The 22,235-nt window shown below is 42.1% G+C and overlaps 1 protein-coding gene across 3 annotated transcripts in view; it reads left to right on the top strand.

The window, feature by feature from the left end:
• The window catches only part of GUCY1A2 (guanylate cyclase 1 soluble subunit alpha 2), a 549,703-nt gene that overhangs the window by 387,266 nt on the left and 140,202 nt on the right, over positions 1-22,235 (top strand). For all 3 annotated transcript variants that reach the window (XM_029602441.1, XM_029602443.1, XM_029602442.1), the window contains exon 6: positions 17,592-17,735. In XM_029602441.1, the coding sequence (XP_029458301.1) occupies positions 17,592-17,735 (144 nt within the window). The remainder of the gene's footprint in view (positions 1-17,591; positions 17,736-22,235) is intronic.

Raw genomic sequence — 22,235 nt, 5'->3', positions numbered from 1 at the left:
ACTCTGTAAGGGGCCGAATCAATACAGTGCGCTCAGCCGAGCGCACTGTGTAACCCGCAGTCAGACGTGGGTTAAATAGACGCTAATCCACCCCCTAACGCAATAGGGGGATTAGCGCATATTTAGCGTGCGTCTGACGCGGAGTGAATGAGATAGCGCTCATCACATGTGAATGAGGCTATTACTCATTCACTCCCAATGCAAATAAAAATAAATGTGGAGCAGGCGTTAATAGCTGAGCGCATTGAAAAAAAGTACAGAAAAGCAGAAAAAAATGCTTTTCTGTACTTTTTTAAAAGTTGAAAAAAAAGAAAAAGAAACCCTCTGCCGGCCGCTTTGAAGACCGATGCCGATATGCTCAGCATCGGTTTTCATAACCAGCCGGCTGCATTATGAAGACCGATGCCGATAAACTCGGCGTCAGTGTTCATAACCGGCAGACCGCCGGTAACCGCGGGGTCACGTTAGCAAGGAGGCGCTAAGGTCAACCCTAGCGCCTCCTTGCTAGCGTGACCCCTAATTTGTTTATTGCATGGCGCCCCCCTTGCAGGCACCATGCACGCGTTAAGAAAGCGGGCGCTGAAAAGTCAGCGTCCGCTTTCCGCATTTAATATTGCATCGGCCCCTAAGTGAGCTTGAAAACTCATAGGTGATACTTCAGAAAATATTAGGGATGTGTTTGTTTGAAAACTAAATGAAAAATACAATGAAACACCCTTGTTTAATTTTGTTTCATTTAAAAACAAAACTAAAAATATATCCTTCCAAAAACAGATTTTTTTTTTCAAATACCATGATTTTATTATTCATTGTTAATTTGTCCCTTTGCAGAAGCTTATAAGGAAACAAACTGGGGAATATCATTATTCTAACAGAGTGGGGCCACACCTTTCTGCATTGGAAGACTGAATGACTTTACAGCTTGACAAAAAAAGAAAAAAATCTGATCCATTTCCTGAGATATGTAATTGAGCAGGTTTCATTTGCCATTTATCAATCACAGATTGTTTCAGTGGAGTGCATTTTGCAGTTCACTCACTGTCTACAGTATTCAGTTTACCTATCATATTAAACATAATGAAAGGGAGAGTTCTAAGAGCCATATTGTCACTGGAGAAAATTGAAGCCATTGTTGGTTGTGATATATGTAAAAGAGAGCAGCAAAAGAGCTGAGGTGCATGAGCTTTTGAGATGACACACAGCTCCCTTCTTCAGATATCCATCATAGAATAAAGTAGTGACTAGCTAATGACATTATAGCTTGACTGTGTAAAAATGAATGTGGAAAACAAAAAACCTTTTTTTCTTTTTCTAAGAAGAGGAAAGATTTTTATCCTGTGTTCTGAAGGGAAGGAGGTTTAGCAGATATATCTGTGTGTGTGTGAATGTTTGTGGCCCTTCCCTAGTAACTTTGGTGTTTGGTGTCCTATCAAGATCAAATGTGTAGGCTATGTCAGGAGGTCCAAGGGGATCCTAATAGGGGTCCAGAGGGATGCCTAGGTGCATACACAACCATGCATCCTGGAAAGTAGGAGTCATTTAGTTCTGCATAGAATTTCTAGCTTTAAAGTACGTCTGTTATTCTTTCCTGCAAGAAAGACATGTAGAGAAAAAGGCAAACTATTGCGTCAATCAGATACAATAGGAAGAGGGTAAAATTTTATCAAGTAGTGAGGGAAAAGAAACTGCATACTTCAAGAGTATTAGAGCAGGACATAACATGGAATTACTTTTACTTTCATTGTTTGACACATTACTTTGCAATTTAAAGCATGGCCGGCCCGGAATCTTTGTGCAGCTTGATATCTCAGCAGCTTTCTCATATTACGCCGGCAAGATATTGGGATTGCAGGGATGGTGCTATCTGGATTTCAGTCATTCTTGCAAGACAGAAGTCAGCATGTTCAAATAGGTGCACAGTGTTCTTCCTGGCATCAATTGACTTGGGGGTTCCCCAGGGATCAGCATTGTCCGCTCTCTTTTTTAACCTGCTTGGTTCTTCAGGCACTGGGAGTAAGTTATTTTTTAAATGCAGATGATATCATGTTATACATTCTCTGTGAACCTGATGGGGATTGCCTGAGACATTTTTTGTTGATTGTATGACTCAGAGAAAAATCTAACTTGCTAATAATAATGGTCTTCCTCTGAACATTCAAAAACCGAAAGTGCTTTGGGTAGGAATGTGCCTCTTAGAAAGCATATCTGATGTTATCCATTTTGAAGGTGCTCTGTTACCAGTTCCTTCAGAGATATGCCGTCTTGGTGTTTTTATAAATTTCCAATTAACATTGAAAACACATATTCACCATGTGGAAAAAGTGGCTTTTTATAAACGAAAAATGTTAAGACCATTACGGCTGTTATTGCCCGCTGAATTATTTCACACAGTGCTGCAATCCCTATTGGATAGCTTCATTACTGCAGCAGTCTTTATATAAGGCTGTCTGAGAAGCTTATACAGATGTTACAGCTTGTTCAACTCTCTACGGCTCGTATTTCAACAGATCTAAAATGCAGGACCATATAACTCCTGTATTGTGAGAGTTGCTTTGGTTACCAACCAAATGGAAATCAAAGTTTAGATTCCGGGTAAAGATCGGCCCGGGGATTTTCCCCAAAACTGGCCCAGAGGATTCCCCGTGGTCTGCCGAGCACGGCTCTGTCGCGGCCGCGCTCGGCAGACCACGTGACCAGAGCGACTGACCCACCGGGGGATGCCCGATCCCCCGATAGGCCAATTTGCCCTTGACTGGTCCTCCTGAGGGGCAGGAGTCCTGAATATGGAGGGGAGAGGAAGAAGGAGAGAGAGAGAGAGCCTCTCTCTATATATGTACCACTGTGGAGGGGCACTTAGAATCGAGGTGGGTTTTCAGGAATTGGGTTGGGATAGAGGGTGGTGTTACATTCAGCGGTAATCACTGTAAAATTGACATCACTAGAAAATTGCAGTCTTTATAAGCAATGAGAAATCTAGCAAGAGGAGTTGATTTGTACATTGCAGTCTCTGCTAGCTGCATTGTACAAATCAACTCTTTTTCATCACTTATAAAGACTAAAATTCTTTAGTGATGTCAGTTTTACAATGAGTACCTCTGAATGGGAGGTGTAACACCACCTCCCATAACCCCAACCCACCTCTCAAAAACCCACCGCGATTCTAAGTGCCCCTCTAAAGTGGTATGTATATATATAATATGTCAGATTGACCCTATACAGGGGCTCTCTCTCCCGCTCCCCCTTGTGCATAAGATACACATGTCAATGCTGTTGGCATATGTGTACCATTGGTATTTTAAATGCTACATGCATACTTTATAAAATGAGGCATATGTTGTTTATGTGTATGGGCACACATGCTCTGTTTTAAAATTTACTAAAAAGGCCTTTACTCAGTTCTTATACTCCTTAACTGAATTGTTGCTTTTTGACACTGTTGATCATCTATTCCTTGATACTCTATCCTTACTTGAATTTCAGGACTCAATCTTGTTTTGATTGTCTTCTCACATCTCCTGTTGAATTTTTAAAGGTGAATTTTAAAAGCCTGACACACGCATCAATGAAGGGATGTGCGAATAATTTGGGCTTGGGTTTACTGAGTGTATTTTAAAAGCTGCTTGGATAGGTGTGCATCTCCTGCTGCACACACAAATGAAAAGTTTACAGAAGAGGCGGGACAAGGGCAGGGAATGGGCGAGCCATACTGGGATTTTAACCTGAAATTGTCATGCACTTGTGTGACCCGGTGCGCACTGGCATCCCCGGCCACATAACTTAACTTCTGCTATGAATGAATTGTAAGTAATAGAACAAAAAAAAAAATCTAGGCAGATCAGTGGGGTTTTAAAGGTTGGGGCTAACAGGGGGGAAGAAAGGCTATTAAACTAAGGGGGAGGGGGGTTGGAAGACCTATTCCTTAACTGGATGAACTGGGAACAAACTGGGAAAACTGGCAATTCCATTGGCACACATCCCTATTAAAATCTCAGCCTACTTGTCTGATATTCTTGCCTTGATATCCCACTACCACCACCTTAAACTCAACATGGTCAAAACAGAACACCTTATCTTTCCCTCCAAACCCACTTCCCCTCTTCCCCCTTTCTCTGTTTTTGTGGATAGCAGTGTCATCCTCCTAGTTCCCTCAGCCCATAACTTTGGGGTCATCTTTGACACTTTTCTCTCCTCTACACATCCAAACTACCTCTAAAATGGTACATTTATTTTTCTGTAATCTCACTAAAATCAGTCCCTTTCTTTCTGAACACACTACCAGGACCCTAATCCACTCTCTCATCACGTCCTGCTTAGAGTACTGAAACATCTCCTCACAGGTCCCCCGGTGAACCATCTTTCTCCACTATAATCTATCCAAAATTCAGCAGCACGACTTATCTATCTCCAAAGTCAGTACAGTCATATAACCCTCGTTACAAATCACTATGGCCTGGATTCATCATTCTTCACAGAATGATGAATCCTGTGAAAACGGGGGGTGGGCCTGCGAAAGCCTGCAGCCTTCGCACCACGGCGGTGCACCGGCTGCCGGCTTTCGCACCGAATAGCACCACCGTGAAAGGTGGTGCTATTGGGCACGCTACTGCCGACGATAACTTTACTAACATTATTGCATGCAGCGAAGACACACCAACTCCGCCCCCTCCCCTCCCCGCTCCAACTCCTCCCCTCCCCACCCCGACTCCTCCCCTCCCCTAATTTGCATTATATTGCATGTGAAAAGGCCCTTTTTGCATGCGATATGGCCTTATCGCGTGCATTAGGACCCTAACGCGCATGATACAGCTTTGGAAATAACCCCCTATGTTGTCTTACTATCTGTTTAGTATATAGTTGAAACTTCTCTTGTCTACAAAAGCATTCATTCTGCAGTTCCTCATTACCTCCCCTCTCTACACCTCTCTTTGTAAAGTCTGATCAGCAGTCAAGTCTCTCTGGCCTTATTCAAATGCAGTTTAAAAATCCATATTTTTAAGGCTGCTTTTAGAAAAGTCTGTTTATTGTTTTCAGAAGACAAATACAACAAACTGAAGCAGAATTATACCAACAGTCACAGATAGGTACACAAAGTACAGTATTGAAAAAAACCCTCAGTCTTTAGTGAATAACATGTCTTCATCAGGTTACTCCCTCCCTCCCCCCCCCACCCCACCCAACAATCCCAACTGCAGCTCAAAAATTACGATACCAAAAGAGAATTAACTATCAGACTGCAAATTCTACAAGTCAAGGAATCTAGGTATGGCTTCCAAACCTGAAGAAATATTTTTCTTAGCCCCTGCTTATCCCACTCACAGTCTTACTGATTTTAACAGTTTTCTTAATAAATGGAATTCCCAGTCTCGTTTGCCCTGTTTGCCTTGATTAGACTGTAAACTCTATGTAGCAGGCTCTGTCTCTTATGTGTTTTTGTACAGCGCTGTATATATCAAGTAGCATTATAGAAGTAAAAGCAGTAGTAATACAATAAATACCTGCCCATGGTATACAAATAAAATATTAAATGAGATTGTAAAATCCTACATCCCTCTCCAACAACCCACAACAACTGCATTCTTTCCTTCAAGATCAAGAACACAACTCACAAATAGTATTATGGATCATCCCTCCCAATCCCAGGTCCCACTTTACTGGATCCAAGATGAAGAGGAAACAATAATGGAATCATGTAAAGTCTAATATACAGGTTCACCACATTCATTGCTTACTCTGTGAAACTGCTCAGTTAAATATTTGATCCTCATCTAAGATTTATATTACCTGAAAGTTAGTTTTATCAGAAGTCTTTTAGCCAACAGGAAAAGTCTATAGCAGGAAGTGCATCTTTACTGCTGGGACCCTCTACGATGCCTTCAGTTCTGAGCACTTCCTGTTGCCTCATATGATCTTCCTCTTCTTTCTGGTTTGGACCGTTGTGCTGTGGTTTTATATATGGTCATCATGAGTTTAGCTTATCATTGATGGTTTGGTTTGTAGTTCATGGTTGGCTACCCTTTTGGTTGCTAGGTAACACTAAGCAGTTCTTATGGCCACATCTTCTAGGTATGGGATTGGCTCATCTGACTCCAAAGGATTCCTGGCTATGTCAAAATGTATTGTCAAATTCTGATTGGCCCAATCATTGCTAGATCTTATATTGGCTATCATGACCTTTTCAGCAATGTTTCTTTCCAGATGTTGTGCTGAATTCTGTTCATCACCGGTTCTTTCCAGACATCACTGCCACAGTTCTGTTCATTGCATATCCTGCATAATTTGGTATGCCCTTCTGACCCAGTAAAACCTAGATCTTACTAACGTATTCATGTTCATCCTTCACCCCCTTTGTTTTGCTGTTGTGCATAAGAGCCTATTTCCTCTGTCAAGAGCAGAGTCAGGAAATGTTTTGTGGTTGCACAGACTGCAGAAAAAAATTGTCTAACTTGACTTTTATATTTTACATCTATATCTATATAAAATAACTAAAAGTGACCCTTACTTACTCTTTACGTCAGGGGTGGCCACAAAAAGCCAGATTTTCAGGTTATCCACAAATAATATGCATGAGAAAGATTTGCATACACTGCCACCTTTCAAGTAAATTTTTAAAGGGCCACGCGAATAAATAACGGGGGTTACACGCCTGGCCGGGCCTTGTGCGTGCTGCATGTATTTTTGGAAGGGCCCAGCAATGCGTATAACCCCCATTACACGCAGAAGTTCTGGGTCCAAAGAAAGAGGCAGGCCAGGGGTGTGGTCTGGGTGGGGAGGGGCGAGGCGGGGGCAGGCTGGGACAGCACCATTTGACGCTGCCCCGGGGAAGTGCACGCCGACAGCTGGCCGGCGCACAGAGATTACTTCTGCTCCAGGGCAGCAGTAAGTAATCTAACAAAAAAAAGTAAGTAGCTAGGAAGGGGTTAGGGGTTGGGGAGGAGACGAGAGAGTAAAGGGTAGAAAAGTTAGGTAGGGGGTATAAGGAAGTTCCTTTTCAGTCCGCTCCTTAATTGGAGAGGCTGGGAGAGAACTAGGGAGGTCCTACTCCCATCGCTGAATGTGGGCTTTCAAAATTGTACCCCCCCTGCACGCAGAGGAGGCCATCCGCCCACCCACGCATGCACGGATGTTAAAATCCACTGTGCATGTATGCGCGGATATCGTATTTTATAACGCACATGCGCCGATGCGCGCTTATAAAATTGCCGCGTCCATGTGCGTGCGCCGGGAATCGTGCGCACATGGACACGTGCGGGTCTTACACATTGGGGTCTTACATGTGCGGGTCTTAAAATCGGGTCTTACACGTGCGGGTCTTACACGTGCGGGTCTTAAAATCGGGTCTTACACATCGGGGTCTTAAAATCGACCCCAATGTGTACAAATCTATCTCATGCATGTTTATTGTAGGTATCCTGAAAACCTGGCCTGTTTGCGGCTCTTGAGGTCCCGAGCTGGCCACCTCTGCTTTACATTATTATTATCAAAGTTAGAACAACCGAAGATAATGTAACTGCTATCCACAAGTAAATCAAAAAAGCAACTGTACTCTACCTACTCAAAAGCCAGTTTACAGATTCAGATTTACCTGAAAAAAAAACAAAAACCCAAAAAAACAAACCAAAGCAGATAATTACCTCATGGAAATGACCACTGGCAATATATTCCAAAGCACTGATGATGCACATAGAAAAATATGATTTCTAAAGGTTGTTGATTCCACTTCTTTCAGAGAGGGAATAGAAATTAGTGTCTCCTGAGCCAATCTTCATGGGCCTGTTAGAGAAGTACCAATTCACAAGATCTTTCATATACATTGATTCAAGGTCAAATAGGGCTTTAAATATTATGCATAACAGCTTAAACCTCATTCGGAACAACATGGGAAGCCAGTGAAGCCCTTTAAGTAAAGATATTACCCTCTCTATATTTGCCCCCTGTAACTAAGCAGATTGCATTATTTTCAATTAATTGAAATCTCTGCAGCAATCTCTTAGGTAGAACCAGATACAGAGAGTTATAATAATAGCCCGTATGCGATATGACTAAGGCATAAGTGATAGTTTTCTGATCTGATGGTGAAAGATAAGGGCACAATTGTCACACTATCCAAAGCTTCAAATGCAGGATCTGAGATATAGTGGCAATATGTGCTTCTAAATGTAACTCTTAGTCCAAACACACACATCCCCAAATTACTTCATCATTTAATATTAACTGAATATTGGTTTGATCAATGGTCATTTTGCTAATGTGCAATACTTCAAACTTAGAAGGATTCAGATATAGACCATTAGGCCTCATCCATTTAGCCATAGAACAAAGGCTCTGGTTGAACAAGACCTAAAGGATGGTACAGCTAAAAGGTTATCACCATAACAATGAAATGACAACTAAATGGCCAGATCAGTTATACAAAGGCCCTATGTAGATGTTAAACAAAGATGGGAATATGTTTGACCCTGTTATGACCGTCGGTCGCAGTCGGCTGCGACCGATGCAACTCACTTCATGTACTGCACTGCTCTCTTCTCTGGGCCTACTCGCGCTGAGGCTAGCCACTACTGCCTCATTCCTCTGGGTTCCCAGGACTCCTCATGGCGTCTGGGATGCAGCCTTCACTCACGCCGACTCCGGGCCTTCCTAGGTGCACGTGTGCGCCACCAGCCTCTCCTTTGAAGACCCAATGGCGGGAACCTCAGGGGCATCCCCGGCTGATGATGTCATCAGGCTGGGATTCTTAAGCACCGCCTTCACCCCTTGCTAGCTGACTTGGCAACGAGTTCCTTCGCTACTGACACCTGCTTCTGGCTCCATGGACCCGTGGTTCCTGTATTGGTTCTATCTGCCTCTGGACTCTGCTCGGGTACCCGCTCCTTGGGGGCCCTGCTGCGCTCCTGTGTGAGATTTGGTCTCCTGGCTTCCCCCGCTCCTCAGGCTAGCCCTGCGCCTCTCAGAGCTTTTGCCTACCGACCTCCCTGCTCCTCAGGGTTGTCTATTGGAACCACCCTCTGCTTGGAGTCTGGACCTGCACTTCCCTGCTCCTCGGGGCAGTACCTATGTTCTACAACAGAGACTGTGCCTGCGCTTCCCCGCTCCTCGGGGCAGCGCTTTAGTTCTGTATCAGTGACACTACTCAGCACCCCCACTCCTTGGGGCAGTGCTCTCGTTTCTCTTCCTGAGATTCCATTGTGTGCAGCCCCGCTCGCCGGAGTTGCTTTCGTCACTACTGCAGAGATTCACCCAGGCTTCCCCGCTCCATGGGTTGGCCTATGTCACCACCCCAGAGTATCTCTTGCTGCGTAGCACTCTCTGCTGCAGACCTCCGGAAGTTCCTGGCTCACGCTCCCCGCTCCTCGGGGCCTGCCCAGTGCTTCTCTCTCTCTGAGGACCCTGCTCTGGTACATGCCTCTCCAGTTCAGCGAGTATAGTGTGGATTCGCCTTGAATTGTGTCTCTCACCCCGCTCCTCGGGATTCCCCACAGTACTCCCTTTACTGCATCTATGATCACGTAGCAGTGACGCGGGAGGCTCCATTCCTCTACACTACTGAATCTCCTACCATAGCTGACCTCGCCTCCCGACGGTGGGGACCTGTGGGGCTCCTCCCCTCGGGTGGTACCAACCCTCACCTTGGGCCAAGGGCCCACAAACCCCACGAATCCTAACAGACCCCTGAGGAATACCACATCTTACTGATGGTCTAGTTGTTTAAATAGGATTTACCCCAAAGCACTTTCTGAGACCTCTCAGATAAGAAAGAGTGACACCATTTGTTCATAGCTCCCACTATCCCGATCTCAGCCTTTCAAACAAAATCTCTGAATCAATCATGCCAAAAGATGCTGTGAGATTGAGTAGGACAAGGAACAAGTGAATCCCCCTATCCAAAATTCATCTGAGATCATTACCAAGCAAGATTACTTTTCAGTGCTATATGCAACCTTAAACCTTGATTGGAAGAAATTTAATATATTCTTTCTCACAAGTACCTTAAGTGATTACGTTTGATTAGCTTGCTTAAGAAAGGCAAGTAAAGATACTAGGTGATAGCTGTCCAGTTTATTAATAACCAAAGAAGGCTTTTTGAACAATGGGCAGACCACTATCATCTTCAAGATGAACAGTAAAAACATTTCCTGGAAAGAAAAATTCATTATTCATTGAAAAGAGTCATAAAATCTCTCTCATCCTTCCTTTAAGAGGCAGTAGGGAGAAGGGTCCAGAATACACAGACCGACTTCTTGTTCTACAGCAGTGGTTCTCAACCCTATCCTGGGGACCCCCCCAGCCAGTCGGGTTTTCAGGATATCCACAATGAATATGCATGAGAGAAAATTTGCATGTTATGGAGGCAGTGTATGCAAATTTTCTCTCATGCATATTCATTGTGGATATCCTGAAAACCCGACTGGCTGGGGGGTCCCCAGGACAGGGTTGAGAACCACTGTTCTACAGGATACAAAGCTGACCACAACACAGCTTCATCTATTGGCCCAGCAGGAACCACTCCAGAGACGGCTTTAGGCAGACAGAGGCCCCTATGTAAATCTAATGAGTGAAATTTAAAAGCCCTGCACTCACCAAAAGTAGGAGATATGCACATAAGATGGGCTGGCGGGCGGCAAGCGGATTTTGAAAGCCGCCCGAGTACGCGCTTATCGCCCGCTACGTGCACAGAAAGTTTCAAAAAAGGGGCGGGGTGTAAGCGTGGTCTGGGCGGGGCAAGGGCAGGACATGTGCCTTCCAGGACTTTAACATGAAATGTGCTCATAAGTATTCAGGCGCACAAGCACGCGCCATGGTCCCTTCCACATAACTTTACTACTGCTATGGACGGTGTGCAAGTAATTAAAAAAAAAACAAAAACATAGGCTAGTCAACGGGATTTTAATGGTTGGGGCTAACAGGAGGAAAGGGAGACTATTACACTAGGGGGGTTGGGATGTCTTGTCCCTTGCCTGGGCAAACTGGGAATGAATTGGGGAAACTCACAATGGTGTGGACATGGCCTGCATAGTAGTCAGTTATTTATACCTCTATAGGAGGGCCAGCTAATAGCGCGAGGTGAGATGTTGGCGGTGGTTTAGGGTTTAAGGGCCAGTTTTAGATGAGGAGTGAGACATATGAACAGCACAGTACACCGAGGTGAAGATTTGATGTCATTTGATGTCAAGCTCAGGAGAGATAACATAGTAGAAATCTCATTTTTGTGAGACTTTCCTCTTTCCATATGACATCAAATCTTCATCTCGTTGTGCTGTGCTGTTTGTACGTCTCACTCCGCATCTAAAACTGGCCCCTAAACCACCGCCAACACCTCAACTTGAGCTATTAGCTGGCCCTCCTAGAGAGATATAAATAGTTGAATACTGTGAAGGCATCTGTAGAGGTGCTCTCTCTCTTTGCATTCGCGCCGTGTAGTAATACAATTATGGTATTAACGCCTTATCGCGTGCAATAGCACCATAATGCATTTTGATGAATGACCCTGTAAGATTTTATCCTCAAAATACTTGGAGAACATATTACTGTCTAATGTGGAAATACCCATTCCTATCTCAGGCGGTGAAGGGTCAATCAGCATTTTTGATAGTGATAACCCTCATGGTTAGCCTGAATAAAGAAACATACTTGGCCTCGCTATTATTTATATAATTTGTCTGGGTACTGAGGAGTAAGAAATGCATAGAGTAAAGTGGATAAGAGGGATAATCAAGTGGACTTCACTTAGAAATGAACAACCTTCCAATTAAGTGTCAGTGAGGTGCCCATGGAATGAAATAATCGCTTAAAATATGGAAAGTAATATTTTACATTTGTCAAGATCTTATATTAAACTTCAATATACAATGCAGCTGATATGGAGAGATGCCTTCTCTTTACTAGTTATGGCATACATTATGTTATATTTTATTTCAAGAGGTGAAACATGACCCCAAATTTCATTACCAGGCACTCAATATCTTTGTATGTATGTATATATACTGTGTACACATCATGGAGTTTGTGTATTTACACATTAGGGAGTTTGTGTATTTACATGCACACACATACACACACTCACACACACACATGACATAGGCAAATACATAAATGTCCTCTCTTTTCTTCCCCCTCTTAGTCTCTCTAGCCTTACCTTCCATCTTCCTGGGTCTACACCCTCTCGGCCCTTCCACCTTTCCCCTATCTCTCGCCCCTCCCTTTCCTGTTTCCCTCTCCCTGCTCTCTCTCTCCTCACCTCTTCCTCATTTGTATTACTTTCCCCTTCCCCTTTCTCTCCCCTTTCCTGTCCCTCAACATCTTTTCATTTCTTATCTTCCCTCCTGCTGTTTTCCGATTTATTCAGTGGTGGGTTTCAGAAAATAATTGGTGCTGGATAAGCTACGTGCTGCAGCGGCAGCAGCCACACAAGTGGTTCTCCTAAGCAAAGTGAGTCAATGGAACAAGGGGCTGGGGAGGGAGAGTGACTAGAAAAGCAGCAGCAGGCTGAGAAGTGCTTCCTGCCACTCCCATGGTTGATCCCTTGTTGCTGTCTGCCTAGCCTGCCAGGCCTTGCAGCACAGGCCTTTTTTTTTTTCTTTTCTCCCACAGAAAGAGACAACTGATAAGGATGGAAAGAATTAGCCAGCCACATCAGCGAGCTCTGTTGTTTCTGCGGTCAATGTGCTGCTCCATTCTTTTGTTCTGCAGCCCCATGTGCTGCTGCTGCGGCCAGGGTACACCTTTATTCTGGCTTCTACAGGGCCAGCTGTCAAAAAAGCTGCCCTGCTCCGCCCTGCCGGCCTCCTAAGGGAGTCAACTTCTTTTCCATACTGCTGCCGCCTGTGTGCGGTGCTCCCTTCTTCTGCAGGCTGTCGCAGGGCTTACGTTGTCAAACTGGTGCTCCGTTTCCCCTTCTGTTGGCCTTGCCTGGGAGCTGACTTCTTTACTGCTGCCACCTGTGCTGCAAGACCGCCTTTAGGTCCTGGCAGGGGCAAAACGTTACAGTCACCGCAGGACCCCTCTCGCTGTGTCATCGGGTGTGATCACACCATTTCCACTGGCTCTGCTTACCTCTGTATAAAATAGGAACGCTCTTACAGGATGAAGCAATAACTTGTGAGATGTTTTTTTTCAACGGGGTGACATTGCTTTACCAGGAAGCCAATCTGTATCCAGTCCACATAGTTTCAGAGGAACAGGAGCGGAGAAAAGGAGATTAGCACTTGCAAAAACAGAGAGTCTTTCCGAGCTGTTTCATTTATTTTCAGAAGGAGAGAGTTCACCCAAATATCCCTCTTCTGCTCTGGTAGCAAGCAATGTTTGAAAGTGATGGTGTCTGCTTAGACAGAGATCTCGCTTTCTTTTGAGTACCACGATCAATTGTTCCTTGTCTTGGAGAGCTGCTCCTGGGAATGCTGAGTGTCATCACTGTGCCTTTGCTTTTAAGTTTCGCTATCATTTTTCCCCTCGTCTAGTCCTCCTCAGAGCCACTGACAGAAATATCATTTCCTTTAGCTATTTGTGGGATGTATTAGATAATATCCAGGCAGAAATCCCAAGTTAAAGGTGGGAAAAGAAGGCATTCCATATGCGCCTGTTAAAAAAACAACCCATCATTAGAGCCCGTGAAAAAATATTTTGCAATAACACTTTTCTAATGAGTAAGTAAAAAAATGACATGCATAACTGCATAATCCCTGAATGAGCCATATTCTGAGCCTTTGTTCATCAAAATGCTACCTAAATACTGCCAGAAACAATCTTTCCTCCAAAATATAGAGTATTAAGTATATTAATATAAAGCTAAATTATACTCTTTGAAAACGTGAATTGTTTGCTGGAGTTGCATTACTGATACTGTCTTCATGGCCCAGTTTTGCCCAGGTCTGGTATCTTGCTGCTAGGTTTGCCAAAATCCTACTTTCAGACTTTGCAATTAATCCAAAATTCGGCAGTTAGGTTGATTGTTGGATCATCGCTGCACAGACACATTTCTCCCATTCTCGTTGATCTACATTGGCTACCTATTATCTGGAGATTGAAGTTTAAGGCTTTATCTTTGGTTTGGAAGGCCAACCATGGAACTGCTCCAGCATGTATTATGTTGTTAATTCGCTCATATCATCTTATCCTTGGTTTGTAATCATCCACTCAACACCTGCTAGAAATTCCTTCATTAACACAAGTGCGCCTGGTAACTTTTCATAGGTAGATCCTTAGCATCCCTGGGCCCGTTCTATTGAAAGAACTACCTGTGTTCATTAGATCAGAGAATGATTGGCTCCATTTTTGTAAATTGCTAAAAACTCATTTCTTTAAGCAGTCATTCCCAGATAGAACATGACCCAGCGGGTTTGCTCCACAATTTTCACTTTTGTTATATCTGCTTTTCCTGATGTGTGAAGTTTTATGTACTGAGTGGTGTTATTTTATTGTAACTGCACATTATTTTTTATTTTGTTTTTAAATTATTGCTGTACTCTGTTATGCACGTGAGTTTGTTATCCGCTGAGATCTGTGGATTAGCAGAATACACATTTTCTAAATAAATCTCCAGTGGTAATTGTCTAAAAAAAAAAAAAGGTAATGGGTTGGAGCTGCCGGCTACCAGCAACCTCCACCCTCCACATTTTTCCCAGTGGGGCAAAGTTCAAAAAGGTTCAGGGCTGGTGACCTGGCATAACCTTGCAGAAAATCACCATTGGGCTGCTCTAAGAAAAGCAGATCTAAAAATGTAGTGGAGCAAACCCAGGATTGATGCATTTCCTGCGACTTGGCGCCATCTGATAATGTTACCTTATTGGTCGATTTTAAAAGCATTGCTCACACAGAAACAGCCTCATTTGTGTATATGCGGGCCTCGCACGACCCACATGCATTTTAAGAAGCTACAAAGTACGCGCATACATACCCATGCGTGACTCGAGAAGAAGGGGTGGCGAATGGGCGGGGCATGGGCGTTCCGGGGGGGGGGGGGCAAGACTTACGCGCAGAAGTCTGCATTTTAGAAACGTTGACCATGGTACGCATTGGCTTGTTATCCACATAACTTTACTTCTGGTCCTGATGAGGAGCAAGTCTAGTAGTCTCGAGATTTAGGGTGTTTAGCACAGCGTGAGGATTCGGGATCAAGTGAGGAGTTTGCAGGATGAAGAACCAGAAGGGTCTTGAAGACCTCGATATGAACTGGGCAAACTGGTGAACTACTTGAAAGAAATGGTTTTTCCTTCGTGCGAGCATGTTTTAAAATCAACCTGCATACATGCATAAAAGCCTCTAAAGCCCTAGCCGAAATATGCACTGGAGGGAGTACTTTAAATGATATGAACGTACCTGCGAGCACAATTTAAAATTGCAGTGTTTCTCCGCTCGCACTCAGATATGGGCGCACGCTCGTTCCGATATGGGCGCACGCTCGTTCCTTATAAAATTACCCTATTGCTGTGTAATGCACAATATTTCTAACCTGGGCTTAATTTGTAGCCTAGCTGATGTATTGTGTCAGCATAGATTATTCATAGAGGAATTACTTTCAGTATAAATCAGAGAAGGAATGCAATTTGCTTTCAAAACTACCAAACAACTATTTCATTATTGGTGTTTTGAAGGCAATACAGATCTTCAAAGAGCAAAGTCTTGCATACAAAAAAATGAATGAATAACATTTCAGAAACACAGATTCCCCAAACAAGCTGATTCTCCAGGCTCCACTTCGTTGTTCACAATATATGCTTCTTAAACCAGATGCATACATCGTAAGGATGTGCATTCACTTGGCAACGAAAATGGAAGACAGGACAAATGAGCCCATTTTTTTGTTTCAATTGAAATGAATTTGTGTCCCCCCCCCACACTAAAAAAAAATTAGTTTTCATTCATTTTTGGAAAACTATTACCAACAGCACAATTTGTAATACTTTGCCCAAAATAAATAAAAAGTAAAAGACAAAAAGGACCAGATAACAAAATACAACATCCCCCTACACACGTACACGCTTAAAGAAAACAGGAGCAAATGTTTTGGCCATGTACATCTCTAATAAATGTGGTCCTTTGCAGTCTTTCAAAATCCTTCCTCTCTCTTTTGGTTATATCCCTGATCTCCTTTATTTATTGTCCAGATATATTTTGATTTGTATATTCCTTGCACTGTCTGAAAATGAAACGTTTACGTCTTTTATAAGTTCACAGCCTGTTTTTAAAACCGCTGCTCCTGAAGTGACTCTTCAGCTGTTTGTTCAGTATTCAGGCATTAAAATGTATCAGAGAGATGCCTGCAGAGCAAGATGATAAGGATCAGCAGAGCAACACTCCAGTTAACGTAGACATAGAATAAAGAATGCTTTTCAAAGCCAGTTACCCGGGTAAATAACATGGGTGAAAATTTCCCTCGGGCTGGCGGTCTTGTGGGCATGTTTAGGTTGAACGAGAAAAACAGATTTTTAAAATGTATGCGCACTATTTTGTTCCCCTCTTCCCCACCTCGACCAGCTGCACGAAGAGCAGATGCATAATATGTGGATGGCTTTAGCAGTCCTGCAGAAGAAGGTGTGGGCTTTTGAGATGCTGAATGAGACCTGGAACGGGGCCCGAGAGATGGGCCCCCATCCTAGTTGTGAAGAGGGAATGTTTGAACAGTGGAGCATTACGCTTAGCTCATATCTCAGAATGGGTTGAAATGTAAAGACGGTTTTGAACTGTAATTATATGGTAGTCATTAATAAAGCCGCCAGTTGCATTTTTTTCATCAAGGTGGGGGATGAGATTGGGAGGGAAAGTTGGGGTGCTGTTGTAACAGCTAAATCCTCTAATCTGCAAAATTCCTGAGCCATTGATTGTGTATGTATGTATGTGTGGTGTGTGTGTGTGTATATATGCATTCAATAAATTGCATTTTTAATAGGGCTGGAAAAATAATACTTAGACAAACGCCAGAGGTGTTTGGTTATGTCACACATAAATTTACTCCTATGCATCATTTTTTTTTTTGTTCCTTTATATTTTGCAGTATAGAGGGCAAAATGATTGAAAAATTGGTTTGATTGCTGTTTTACTGTGGACTTCATTATAATCCTTAATTCCCTACCTCAAATGCCTGAAAGAATGCTTTATTTCTGCTCCTTGACGTTTTGGACTTACTCTGTTTGTGACTGAGCGGAAACATTTTCTGTATGCCCTTCTCTGTGCTGAAAAGCCAGTGATGCTCAAACTAAATTCAATGGACAACCCTCATTTTTCAGGATGAAAACTTGCTCAGCTTTTATATTCTAGTCTCTATCAAGTAGACACTTTAGACCAAAATGCATCAAACTTTTGTTTCATTCTGCTGTCTTATATTTGTTTCTATTTTATACTTCTCTAATAGACTAGAACGTAAACACCCATTTGTCTTACGATAATTAGGACATACTCTACTTGTTACTCTTAATTTAATAATCTTCCATGTTTATAATGATCAGCAAGATGTCTGTATTTGCCAGTTACATTCTCCTAATGAAGTTCAGATGTGTAATTACCCAATTCATTGATGTTTTGTTGACATGCTTTAAAGAAGTCTCTGTGATTGCAGATAATTAATATACCAATGCTTTTGATTTGTTTGATTGCTACAGGTGGAAACAATAGGCGATGCATACTGTGTGGCTGCAGGGCTGCACAAGAAAAGCCTCAGCCACGCGAAACCCATCGCCCTCATGGCCATAAAGATGATGGAACTTTCCGGAGAAGTACTCACTCCTGATGGACAACCCATTAAGGTAACGTTTTTCAAGCAATGTTTTCCTGCTGCTTGGGCGAGCGTGAGTTCCCTTGTCTCTGTTTAGCACCACGGATTGAAGCAAATGGGGAAGGCAATTTTCAAAGCCATGCAAACAGGTCAATTCCCCTGTCTGAAAATTGCCTTTCTCTATCGGTTCAGAGTACATGCAGGCTTCCATAGTGTGTATGTGTATGTGTGTGTGTACAGGTGCACATTCAACAGAGTTATAAATAGGCATTTCCCAGGGAGGCAGGGTGTTTGGATTGTGTATGCATAACATTTTCAAAAAGTATTGTACATGTGCTATTTTGCCCCCTCCTCCTTCAGCTGCCTACAGGCTCTTTCTCTTTCTCTCTTGCCCCCCCCTCCCCCCCAAGCAGCCCAGACCACCAATCACAATAACATCCTTTGCAATATGAAAATAACATGCATTGCAATAATGTTATCACACAATGCAGTATCAGGAAAATTAGCCTAACCATATCCCTTTTTATCACAGGCAATATTTATAGCAAAATGATGAATCTACCTCTTAGTTAGGCACTTGTCTTTTACTGTTATGCATCAGTGCACTTTTACAGTTTAAGCAAAAAAAAAAAAAAGAGAAAAAAAAAAATGAAAGGCAAAACAATGGTATTTCAGTGGGCCTATAGAAAAGTGAGACAATATGTGTTAGTGATTATATCATTTCTAAACAAGTTGAAAAGTGCATATTAGAAGCATGACATTAAGCACATTTAACATCCTCAGAGCCAATGAAAGTCAGCACCGGGAGAAACAATAACAATTGTCAGCTGATTTAAATTCTTTACCATTCCGACCCAAAAAAGGGAATTCCTGGACAACTTTTGGTCTCTATCTCCCATTTTTTAAGCTGGGTCTAAATATTTTCAGCCCTTTAAACACAAACACCTGGAAATCAGATATGATACCACCAGCACCAGCTATCTCAAGTACAAATAAGAGCAAGATTTCAAATTAATTGAAATAGACTTACTAGCACCATCTCATTTAACAGCAGGAGCAAGTTATTAACAAATTCATATTACACATTAAACTACGGATCATTAACTTTCAACTTATGTTAATGAGCCAATTTTTTTTAATGAAATATGATTTTTTTTTTATTTTGTTGATATTTTCTACTGAGAGGCATGCCTGGCTGTAGCTTGTTGATATTTAAATGGCTTTTGTTTTCTATAAGAATTCAGTTTTGGTAACTCCTCTAAAATTGCAATTGAAGATTTATTGACAGACTATATATTCAGGTCAAACTGCTGCATTTTTCTTATCATTGTGTTTTTTTGGGGGGCAACTTTTGGAAAGTACAAATGATCAGAATCTCTAAAATTACAGTCTTTTTTTCCCCTTCTGTATTAAGGATTTAACTCAAGAGGAGAAGTCAATTGTACCTCTCACTCTAGAGGTTCATTTCATTCACATTTGTGATGTTGCGTATCATTCTGTTAATGTCCTTCCTATGCTTTCAAGCAAATGCATAATCTCATTTGGTTAAAACTGTGCACATATTTTAGACATCAGTATTCATAGTGTTCTTAGGAGATCACTTGAGTTGATTCATTAGTGAACGGATAAATGCCCATGTATTGTGTTGCATGGCGTAAATATTTCTACTACTGGTTTCCTCGGAGCTTAACCTACAATAGTTTGTTCAGTATAACCCCCAGTCTCCCCCTACTTCCGCAGCCTTGGGATGGGGATGAATCGGGTCTGGATCGGGTCAGGGGAGGCGGCAGCTAGCGGGTAGTAGATTTGCATCTTCCTCTCCACTTCCATGCTGATCGGACAAGCAAGATGAAATGGTGAGTGGCATCTTCTTGGCCAGACCCTCCTTTTCTGCCTCTCATGATCCAACTGCTGCCTATTGTATCTGATTTATAACTCCTTGAGCTTGGATTTGGAAAGGTGAGTAATTAAATCCAAAATGTAAATCCAAATTCAGCCACTATACAAAAATAAATTTGGCTCATTCTGTCTTACAGTCATTTTATGAGCTTGAGCATGAACACCAAAGAGAAGAGTATTTATTTATTTATTTATTACATTTATAATCCGCAACATCCAAGCATATAGATCTGTGTGGTGTTCATAATGAACATTCATAAAAATTCACAGAAAAAGACAAACTCTAAAACACGCAATAATATAAAAAATTATAACATTCATCTGCTTAAAAAGATATGTTTATAAAGATTTCCTAAAAAATGTAAATTCTTCCATTTTCCTCAAACCATTATTTATTTAATTTCACATTTTCGGTCATATTATTGAAAAGGCATAATCCTTAAATCTTGGTTCCCTTAATAAATTTTGATCTGCTGAACGTAAAAAATGAACTTATATTAAGACTGTATCAAATTCGATAATGGATGCTCATTTATGTGCAGAGCTTTGAACAAAAGTACTAACATTTAAAAATGTATTCTTTCAGCCACTGAAACCAATCAGGCCGATTCAGAAAAACGTGTGGGAGAGCTGGCGAGCGTCTGCTCTCCCGGCATGCGCAAAGACCACTCTCCTGGGCGCGCAATTCAGGAGGGTGGCCTATGCAAATTAGGGCCTGTGGTAAAAGGAGGCGCTAGGGACACTAGCGCGTCCCTAGCGCCATCTTTTTGACAAGAGCGGCGGCTGTCAGCGGGTTTGACAGCTGACGCTCAATTTTGTTGACGTTGGTTCTCAAACCCGCTGACAGCCACGGGTTCGGAAAATGGACGCCGGCATAATTGAACGTCTGTCTTCCGACCCACGGGCCGATTTTTAATTTTTTTTTTTTTTAAGTTTTACTTTTTTTTTACTTTTGGGGCCTCCGACTTAATATCGCCATGATATTAAGTTGGAGAGTGCACAGAAAAGCAGTTTTTACTGCTTTTCTGTGTACTTCCCTGGCGCCGGCAGAAATTAATGCCAGCCTTTGGGCAGGCGTTACTTTCTGTATCGCGCGGGAATAACTAATAGGGCCATCAACATGCATTTGCATGTTGCGGGCGCTATTAGTTTCGGGGGGGTTGGACGTGTGTTTTCGACGCGCTATTACCCCTTACTGAATAAGGAGTAAAGCTAGCGCATCAAAAATGTGCATCCAAATGCGGGTTAACAGTGCGCTCCACCACTGTACTGTATCGGCCTGAATGTAAATACTGTACAGCTGGGGTTATGTGTTCCTGATATAAGATTCCTGTGAAAACCCTTAATAATTTTGTAGTAATCCTACATAAACAGCAACGCAATAATCTGTTTTACTGATAACCAAAGGCTGAACTACAGTCCTAAAAGTCAATACAGATAAAAATGGCTTACTCTTCCAAACCAAATGTAACTTTGTAAATGCTATTTTAGCCACCTTTGGTATGTGTTTCATTGTAAATCTAGAATCTAGGATTTTTCCTAAATTACTGGCTTCTTGTACAATAGGAATAGTTTTCCCTCCAATATGTACCCTCTTTGTACCAAATAATATTTTTAAAGTACATATACCAAATAATAATTATCACTTTCTATCGATTAAAAATTATATTGTATATTCATTGCTAAATTATTTAGCTGCTCCCCTACAAGCTCCTTGAACTCCAGAAGCATTCATATTTAGTGCAATATCCTGAATTATCTCAGTTGCATAGTAGTTTGATTGATTCATGTAGCATGATAATGTCATTTATAACCTCATAGCAATAAGTGACATCCAAAATCCTGTGAAAGAAAGTTAATATTTTAATCCCCAAAATTTGGGTTGAGTTGTTGACGAGCTGTTCGAATAATTTCAAACCTGCATTTACAGCCACAGGGGACAGCGGGAAGAGAATTAGAGGAAGTTCCCATCGTCATTTATCCTTTTACTGGTAAGATTTAGGGTACATACATATTGACTCTGGAAGAAGATGTGGCCATGGTTCTTGGCTGAGGATTGTTTTGATGGCTAGACTAGAAGGGAAATTGTATGTGCGTATGTCTGTCTGTCTGTCTAGCTTGTGTGGGTGGAAGGGAGAAGAAGATGGGAGAGATATAAGACTGAAAGAAAAAAACTTGATTAATTGTGAAAAAATGCAAAGGATGCCAAATGCCTCTAATCTGAAAACACTCTAAGAATACTATGTAAACACCAAACCAACAAAACGGGTGCAACTGTTTTTGTTGCTATAAAGTTTGTCCGGTATCTAATTAGAGAGACAAGTGCCACCTATAAGGCTGTGTCTTCACTCAAGATATATTCCATTTTTAATTTGTTTAGTGATTTCTTGATGCAATTTAAAAAAGCTGTTTTATAGAGATGCAAATAAATTCTTAAGCTTTCCTCCACTCTGTGAAGCAATTTAAAGTCCGATTAAAACCCTCTCCTAGATCTGTATAACTGACGGCTAGGGAGCATTAAACAAAGAATTTAGCTTAAAGTCAGCCCAAGCAGCTTGAAATGATGTAAAAGTTCCCTGCCAATCACAATTTCATGTGCCCAATGCTGGCAGCATTTCGACAAAAACGTCTG

This window comes from Rhinatrema bivittatum, chromosome 5, assembly GCF_901001135.1.
Source record: "Rhinatrema bivittatum chromosome 5, aRhiBiv1.1, whole genome shotgun sequence".
Lineage (NCBI taxonomy): Eukaryota > Metazoa > Chordata > Amphibia > Gymnophiona > Rhinatrematidae > Rhinatrema > Rhinatrema bivittatum.
Note: the sequence above shows the minus strand (reverse complement) of the source record. Positions and strands in the feature narration are given on the sequence as shown.